This window comes from Solanum pennellii, chromosome 6 (assembly GCF_001406875.1).
Source record: "Solanum pennellii chromosome 6, SPENNV200".
In the NCBI taxonomy this organism is placed as follows: Eukaryota; Viridiplantae; Streptophyta; class Magnoliopsida; order Solanales; family Solanaceae; genus Solanum; species Solanum pennellii.
The window spans coordinates 23136453-23146287 of NC_028642.1; the positions used below are offsets into that span (position 1 = coordinate 23136453).

A 9835-nucleotide genomic window follows, 5' to 3' on the forward strand; every position below is an offset into this window, starting at 1 on the left:
AATCAATTATACATGTGACATTCACATTCGAGAAAATCAATTCTCATAAAGGTTGCATAATTAATATAAAATCGAAAAGAAAAGTAAGTATCCAATCATCATCTATGAACTAAATTTTTAAAAATTGAAACTAACTTCTTAATGTGTACACAAATATATTGAAAACTTTCATAACAAGGTTTTTTTGACTCTAAGAACATAATTTGAGAAAAAACAAACTAATTAATTCATTTCTTGAAAAGCAAATAAGCAATAACAAATTACAAGTAAATCAAAAACTAAAATCCTCTTACAAGTCTTCAAAACAACAAATATACACCCTAAAAGGTTGATTAGGCAAGATGTAAAACATCAGTCAATATACTACCCCAAGGTTTACAGAGAGTGTTTGTTAAATAAGCTAAGACTCTCCAATATGAAATTTTCTTACAATCAGCCGACTCGGTTCATTTTATTTTTAAAAGGTGAATAAAATCAAGTGCTAAAAATTTGTTCCCTTGGAATGAACCTTTCATTCCATAACATATTTTTTGTCTCCCTTGGGACACCAATCAATATGATTTTACGCACTCAAAAACATGTCCTACGATGACTTGCTTTTCTACCTAGTTCCTTTGCTCGCTTTTGAGAACTATCACTTGGAGTAATTTAAGTTGTCACAACTCTCTCGTAGATGACAAGAGAATGCTTAAGGAATATAAGGACTAAACAAATTTATCAAGACCAAATAAATCTTTTATCTAAACCATAATGTATATAATCAAATATCAACATATTATTGTGAAAATTAATCAAACGGATAATGGCCAAAAATATTCTTAGACTATCCCAAAAGATCCCTCTATACCCCTCATCCACCTATTTGGTTAAAAATATCCCTCCCTCCATCTTTTTGGCCCACTCTTACCCTTCAAACTATCCAATTTTCCTTTAGGTCACTACAACATTTTAGGCCTACGGCCACACTAAATCTTTACAACGCTTGTAAAGTGTTGCCTAAAATACTTTTGGCTACATTTTAAATAATATTGGCAATACTTCTAAAGCGTAGTCTTTAATACTATAGGCTACACTTTATAAGCGTTGTTATAGTATGAAATAAATGACAACAATCTATATATCTATATAAATGAGGATCATAGAGGAGGTCATTTTGCACCTCTCTATGACCTCCATTCATTCTTTCTTATTTTTTTTTGCTCGACTTTTTTTCTTATTTTTTTAAATTATTTTTTTCTTATAAACCTATACTTCTTCAATTATATAAATTCTATTCTTAAATTAGTATTAATAATATTCATAACTCTCAAACCTTTGATATTCATAATCTCTTAAGCCTTTCATATTCATAAATTTTAATTATTTAATGTGAAAGGTTACATTAACACTATAAAATCACACTAAAATTGTGTGTTATTTTGTAGTCATCTTTGGTTAGAGAATTAGTGGAAGACATGTTACAATATTTGTAAGCTTTGAGGTGCATTATTTTTTCAAATATTATTTCATATATTATTTTTATTAGCAAGTAAGGGTAATGTGTCTGTATATTTTTATTTCTTCTAGATAAATTATTTTATTTTGTTATCTTTGAGATTCATTTTATGACTAATAATGTATTTGTTATTATTTTTCTTGACTCTTGTATATAGGATGAATTGATAACATCAATCGATGAAGATTAATGGATTTTGAGCTATATATATTGATTATTTGTCAAAAATGATTATGTAGGAGAATTTACAACTAAATGTAATTTTTCCTTATTCATTATGAGATATAATATTTTATTTTGTTAACTTTGAGATTCATTCTAGGACTAATAATTTATTTGTTATTATTTTTCTTGACTCTTGTATATAGGATAAAATGAAAATATCCAGAGACGGAGATTATTGGATTTTGAGCTATATAGTGATTATTCTTTATTTTTTAGGTCCTTAAGAAGTAAAGTTTCTATTATATTATTTCCTTTTGAATTATTTATGTTTTGTCAAAAATGATATATATGTTTAAATGTAATTTTCTCCTTATTCTTTTTTTCTTCTTTTGGTTGATAATTTTTTAACATATTCAATAACATTTGCCGATTATAGGAGATATATCTATAATGAAAATGGTTAGACATTCTTGCATAATTTGATTTTACAAGGAAAAATAATTTGATTTGTCTAATATAATTACAACTCTTTCTTTGTTGAATCATACATTTAATGTTATTTATTTGTGTTTATGAAGATAGAAATCCTGAGTTTTTTAAAGAAAAATATCTAATTTATTCTCTTTAGACCTCTATATGATTGATAGATAATTTGATTATATTATAATGATAAAACTGTTCAAAAATAATTATTTGTTCAGGTAAATTCATCTCACTTTTTTATTGATAATATTAGTTTATTGTGTTTGTGACGTATGATATTTTAAGATATAGAAGAAGAAAACGAGTAAATGAATATCGATATGCTACTTACAGAAATACGTACATATACTTTCATAGTCTCGTGAAACAAATTTCATTAACAAAAACATGATAGAACATATAATAATGTAAAGTTAATTTATAATTTTGAAAATACAGATGGTTTTTATTAAAAATAAATTATTTATTAATATATAAAATTGCAATTCCTAAATTTTTCATTTTTGTTTTTTTTAGAAGATTTCAAGTTGTTTATTGATAAGTCTTATGTTTTCATATTTGTTATTTTTCGAGAGTTCTCAAGTTATTTCAAAATTGCAATTAATTTATAATTTTAAAAATGTAGTTGGTTTCCCACCTTTCTATTTACTTATAATAAAATATTTGTCTCAATAATTCTAATTTGTTTGTCTTTTCATTTTTCAAGCTCACGCAATTCGCGATTGCTGACAACAAAGCAGGTCTCAGGGTAAACCTATGCAAATGTAACTCTTTCAAACTGGTAGGGAAGTGATATTTATTGGGATTTTGAATTTTTTCAAACTCGGAACAATCCAGACAGTTGTTAGTACTACTCCAGACATACCCTTAACTTAGATGAGTGATTCAAGTTTATTAAGGACATCAAACTTAGAAATTTTATTGTGGAATTTTTTCATATAAATAAGAACAATTGATTTAAACTATTTCTTTGTTACTTGACCTCGAAATTTGTTTGTCACTTCACTATCTTGTTTGCTTGACTTTCAATGTCTGTTAGATGGAGTCTACGTAACGGCTGAAATAGATAGAAATATTGTCCTTCTCTGACGGGCTTTTATTTGTGCACATGATGTCGATTATGTTTTTCTAAGTTTCTAACACACACACACACACACACACATATATATATACACACACACACACACACACACACATATATATNAAATTCTAATTAATCAGAGCTTCCTTTTACTATTTCTATTCTCCTGCAACTTTTTATTCTGTGAATGTCTTAGGTGTCATATTTTGTAAGAAGTCAGTATAGCATTGACTTTCTAGCGAAACTATATAGCTTTTTTTGTACGAAGTCAGTATTAGCTCAATATTCTTGAAATAAGTTAAACCAGGGAAAAAGAAGCTCCATCACAGTATTAGCTTAGGATTCTTGAAACACAGGTTAAACCAAGAAATTCACAGGGGCATTTCAAAAAGGATCTTACCAGCCATGTTCCAAAGTGCATTCTCAGCTGCCTGTTGCTGAGCATCCTTCCTAGTCTTACCCATTCCTACTCCAACTCTCTCACCGATAGAGAAGACCTAAAGATTATTCAGGCTCATATTTCTGAATATAAAACCTTATGCCATTTGTCGAAATATAGATGCCAAAATAATTATACACTTTTATATGATCAACAATGATCGGAGCAGCACTCTCATATGAAAATGAATTTTTTCAAAGATAGACATTAAAAGATAGTTCATAAGCACCACAATTTTCAGACTCAAATATCAAGACATACAGATCCGTGAATATTATTTTATTTGGTTGTTTTTTATTCATATGCTAATTTTTTTCCTTTTATTATTAGGCAGTGGACATTAGAGGCAGAACAATGAGCTCTGTAGTTTGAAGACGCTCCTGGTTTCGTCCCTATCCCGAGTTCGTTGCTCCGAGAGAGGTACATCTATTTACCTTTAATTTGTCCTTTTTTTGTTTCAGAAGAAGAGTGTTATGCGTTGTTGTGACTGAAATATTGAGCTTCTAGTTTGTATCAGTTTGTTAGTTGATACCATTTGATCTGTTGTCTTAAAGTTAACTTAGTCTTCTTCTAGTTTTTTCAAGATGGTTTTGTAATGACCCAAAAGCTCCTCTTTAGAATTTTGAATATTTGTTTGACTTAAGTTAATTAATCAATAGTTTATGGGCTAAAGTGATAATTTATTTAAGACCCTATACCCTTTAGACTATATTTAATAAAATATGTGGATAAAACCTATCACTTTTAGTACTAATTAATTTAGAAAAGAAAAATAGAACGGATGAAGGATTTATAGATAGAACGGAGGAAGGGTTTATAGCCGACTACAGATTGTTGAAGGTAAGGAATTTTAATCTCTCCATGAATGCAATTGAATTAATTCCTCTTCATAATGATTTTGATTTCATTAAATGCTACCTATATATGTATATAATAATATTATAATAGCATAAAAAATTGAAAAGGGGTTGTGGGAATTAAGAAAAAAAAACGGCAGATCTTATATCAATATGGTCCTGGCCAATCAAATTGTTGAAAGTAGTAAGGCCACCATTGTTTTATCTTTATTATTAAATTAATGTGGTACATATGATAAAAGTGGAAGGTGGCAGAGGTGATGATATTATCATCATTCTAGAGACTTGTAAACTTAGGGACAAAGGAAAGTGTTAACGTTACTAGTATTAGTATAAAATTATTGGATATCAATTGGTCGATAAGGGAATTGGTTGGTTAGGAATTGATATACGTGTATAATTTTCATACGTGCTACCAACAATTTCAAATAATAATTAAGTTGAATGCTCACTACATGGTTTAGACTGTTACTATGTACATTAAGGCCTTTGGGTTTATTGATTTTTACCATTGATTTCAAGACCAGTAATTTCAAAAATTTGCAATTTGTTATGTTATCATCACCTTGTATTTCTAGATTTGATACATAAAAATAGGTAACTAAATATTAGGTGTATAATATTCTGGGGAATGTCATTAGATCTCCGATATTTGAAGGAATTGGAAGAATTCACAAGTTAATGGGCATCGAAAATTACGAACATGCTTATAAATTTGGGTGAATTTTTAAGGTGAATGTCAAACATATGATAAGGTGGGTGTTGTTAGTTTCGAAATCTTATTGTGAATATATACTTGAATAGGTTGCATCGATTCGGAATCTCAACGGAAAGGAAAGGCTCAAGTCATAGAGTGATTATTTGATTGGATAAGGCAAGTGGATTTCTAAACCCTTGTTAAGCGTATGAAATTCGTGTATTTCCTTGTGTAGTGTCGAGAATGACTTGGAGACTTGTTGCTTATTTGTTGGTGTTGTATTCCTCGTAGTAAATTGCGCTTTGTTATCAAAATGGTTATCTCCTCATTTTCATTAGAGCATGTCAATTGCATTGTATCTATGACATGATTGTGGTATAAGGATGTATCATTTCGAGGGTTGTATCACGCGCCGCGATGGATATCATATTTCGAGGGACGTATCGCGCGCTGCGAAGGTTACTATTATCGAGGGTCGTGTCGTGCGCCGCGATAGATGCATGGACAGATATGTCCCCCATAAGTCCTGGAGTGAGAGATAGCGGGTGTGTATCGTTAGGGAAGACATGCATAACTATACTTGACATTGCTTCTCATGGCATTGCACATTTATTATTGATGAACTTGAACACGTGTTTTGCTGATCTTGTGAGTGTTTCTCTGTGAAGCTTGTGACTGTTGAATATTGAGTTGTTATTGAGAATGTGTAAACTGATAGAGTGTGGTTATTGAGTTGTGTGTTTGGTAAACTGTAAATTGTTAGACTGTAGCGTGGAGGTATAGATAGGGTGTAAGGAATGCCCGTATTTTGTTCACTTAACTTGTGTTCAGAGGTTTTCTTGTTGGGTACCGCGTGGTTTGGTACTCACCCCTTGCTTCTACAAATTTTTGTAGGTTACGAGCCCGGATCTTCGTGATACCTGTCATTCTTTTCGTTTCCGAGGCATCTTGTGGAGGGTTGTGAGATAGCTGCTTGTCATCTCAGCGAACTTTCCTACTGCAGTTTATGATTTTGTTTTTACTTGAAAGACAACTTCATTTTAGACTTCTATTTTTTTTCAATTCTAATGTTTACATTAGAGGCTTGTGCACGTGACAACCTCGTTTTGGAGATTGAATTAATATTACTTGGTTTCATAATAGAAATTTTTGTTGGATTGTCATTTACTTCCGCACTTTGTTAGATTTTGGGATTATAGGCTGACTTGTCTTGGTGGGATAAGACGAGTGACATCACACCCATTTTTGGGTCGTGACAAAATGGTATCAGAGCCCCAGGTTCATAGGTCTCACGTGTATACAAGCCGAGTCTACGTAGAGTCTCAAGGATCAGTACGGAGACGTCTGTACTCATCTCAAAAGAGGCTATAAAGATTACTAGGAAAATTCCTTTTGTTCATTCTTTCTCTTCGTGCGTAGTTACCTTCTTTAGTACTGAGTTGTTGTATACTCTTTTGACAGATGACGAGGACTAGAACTAATGTTACTGGTGGTAGAAGGGAGGCACTTCCTGAGGCAGTTGTTGAGGCCCCAGCTAGGGGTAGGGGTAGATCTCGAGCTAGAGGTCGTGCTAGTAGTACGATAATAGCCAGAGGTCGTGCTAGTAGTACGACCAGTGAGAGGTCGTGCTAGAGAGGTCTCTACAGAACCTCAGATTAATGACAGAGAGGACCAGGTTCCTCCGGATCCTGTAGTCACACCCTTGCTTCAGGATACACTATTGAGGGTGTTAAGTGTGCTAGAGGGTTGTTCTCAGGGTGTTGGTGCGACTACCACACCACATGACTCTCATACTAGAGAGGGGGTTCAGACCCAAGAGCAGCAACAAGCTCCAGTTGTTCAGGATGCGGTGGGGCAACTACCAGTAGATCCCGCGGTTCAGAATGATGTTGCACCAGCAGTTGGGGGTCAAGTTACATCGATGGTTGTTCTGACAGAGGATGAGCAACGTAGGTATGAGAGATTTCAAAAGATGGACCCACCTCAGTTTCAGGGTAGGAAGAGCGAGGACGCTTAGGAGTTTCTAACTACCTGCCGAGAGTTACTAGAGGGTGGTTGGATTAGCTGAGTCACATGGGGTTCGATATGCTACACTCCAGCTTCGTGGACCAGGGAGAGACTAGTGGAGGACTTATTCGGGGGTTTTGCCAGTTGGATCTCCTCCAGTGACTTGGGAGCAGTTTGCTAGTGCGTTCCAAGATCGTTTTCCCATGGAGCGTGAGAGAGGAGAGTTGCTTGAGGTTTGAGAGTCTGAGACAGGATGGTTTATCGGTTACAGAGTATGAGGCACATTTTTGCCAGTTTTCTAGGCATGCGTTGGCCATTATTCCAAATGAGACAGAGAGGATCCGCAGATTTGTGAGGGGATTGACTTTCTCTATCAGGTCAGCTGTGTTTCGGGCATCTAGAGAGGGGGCTTCTTTCTAGTCCATTGTGAGCGCCGCCAAAGAGGCGGAATTGATGGAGAGAGAGGAGTTTGGGGACCCTAAAAGGGCCCGTATATCAGGCAAATTTCATGGTGCCTCATCTGGAGGTAGGGGATCACAGAGAGTGAGTGGTTCTTTTCAGCAGCGGGGACCTATTCATGCATCTATGCCGACATTTGAGGGTGGCCAGACATCTAGGGGTTCTTATAGCCCGGGTCAGGGCTCGTACGTTTCACAGCAGCGACCTACAGGACGAGGCAATTATAGTGGGTTGTCAGGGTCTACACAGAAGTTTCAAGGTCAGAGATTTTGTTTTACTTGTGGAGATCCCTATCATCTAATGCGGCAGTGTACTTCACAAAGGGGTTGTGGTGGGCCTCGACCTAATTCTTCATTCCAGACTAGACCACTAGCACCACAGGGTAGAGGTCGTTAGAGGTGATGGAGTTTCTAGTAGTGGTGTTGCAGCTCAGTAGAGTGGGGGTAGAGGTACCACCCAAGATGGAGGTGGACAAGGAGGCCACTACTATGCTTAACCCGGGAGACCTGAGGCGGAGACCTCTGATGCTGTTATTACAGGTATCATCCCAGTATGTTATGGACCTGCGTCTGTGTTGTTTTATCCAGGTTCTACATTCTATTATGTGTCTACGTATTTTGCTGCTAAATTTGATATGATATGTGATAGCATGACTGTACCTATTCGTGTTTCTACACCCGTGGGTAAGCCCTTAGTGGTGGATCGAGTGTATCGATCTTGTCTTGTTTCTTTGGCTGGGTATGATACTTGGGTAGACTTAATCATTCTAGGAATGGTAGACTTTGATGTTATCGTGGGTATGGATTGGCTTTCTTCTTATCACGCTGTCCTTGATTGTAATGCTAAGACTGTGACTTTAGCAATGCCTGGTGTTTCGAGGGTTGATTGGAAGAGTGTTAGTGGTTCTTATCCTAGCAAGGTTATCTCTTTCATTCGTGCTCAAAGAATGGTGGAGAGGGGGTGTTTGTCTTACTTAGCGTTTATTCGGGATACTAGTGTTGAATCACCTCCCATGGACTCTGTTCCCGTGGTTCAGGAGTTTCTCAATGTATTTCCTTCTGATCTTCCAGGTGTTCCTCCCGATAGGGATATCGATTTTGCTATTGATTTGGAGCCAGGCACTAAACCTATTTCTATACCTCCATATCGTATGGCCCCAGCAGAGTTGAAAGAATTGAAGGATCAGTTGCAGGATTTATTGAGTAAGGGTTTTATTCGCCCTAGTGTATCACCTTGGGGTTCACCTGTATTGTTTGTGAAGAAAAAGGATGGGACTATGAGAATGTGTATTGATTACAGACAGTTGAACAAAGTAACAGTGAAGGATAAGTATCTTCTTCCGCGTATTGATGACTTATTTGATCAATTACAGGGAGCATCATTGTTCTCTTAGATTGATTTGAGGTATGGGTATCATCAGCTGAAGATTAGGGCATTAGATACCTAAGACAGCTTTTCGAACCCGGTATGGGTATTATGAGTTTCTAGTGATGTCCTTGGGATTGACTAATGCTCCTGCAGCATTCATGGAGTTGATGAATGGGGTGTTTCGACCATACCTTGATTCTTTTGTGATTGTTTTCATCGATGACATCTTGGTTTACTCTAAAACTTAGGAGGACCATGTCTGACACCTGAGGATTGTACTTCAGAGGTTGAGAGAAGAGAAGTTGTATGCCAAGTTCTCAAAGTGTGAGTTCTGGCTTACTTCTGTGACATTCTAGGGACACGTGGTGTCCAAGGAGGGTATTAGAGTAGATCCGGCAAAAATTGAGGCAGTTAGAGGCTGGACGCGACCTACTTCACCTACTGAGATTCAGAGTTTTGTGGGATTGGCAGGCTATTATCGACGATTTGTTCAGAGTTTCTCTACTATATCAGCTCCATTAACTAGATTGACTCGACAGGATGTGCATTTTCAGTGGTCTGATGAGTGTGAGCAGAGCTTTCAAAAACTCAAGACTTTATTGACTTCAGCTCCTGTGTTGACTCTACCCGAGGAGGGTGTAGACTTTACAGTGTATTGTGATGCTTCAGGAGTTGGATTGGGTGGTGTGTTGATGCAGAAGGGGAAAGTGATTGCTTATGCTTCTAGGCAATTGAAGTCCCATGAGAAGAACTACCCTACTCATGATCTGGAGTTGGCGGCTGT

The 9835-nt window shown here is 35.8% G+C and overlaps 1 protein-coding gene across 1 annotated transcript; it reads left to right on the forward strand.

The window, feature by feature from the left end:
• Positions 1 to 7677: 7677 nt before the first annotated feature.
• On the forward strand, positions 7678 to 8079 carry LOC107022187 (DNA-binding protein HEXBP-like). The gene has a single exon (XM_015222869.1). The coding sequence runs from the start codon at positions 7678 to 7680 to the stop codon at positions 8077 to 8079; it is 402 nt and encodes a 133-aa protein (XP_015078355.1).
• Positions 8080 to 9835: the final 1756 nt, after the last annotated feature.

Excerpts from the sequence above, each read along its gene's own strand:
- LOC107022187 (XM_015222869.1), top strand. The coding sequence starts at position 7,678 with ATGGAGAGAGAGGAGTTTGGGGACCCTAAAAGGGCCCGTATATCAGGC.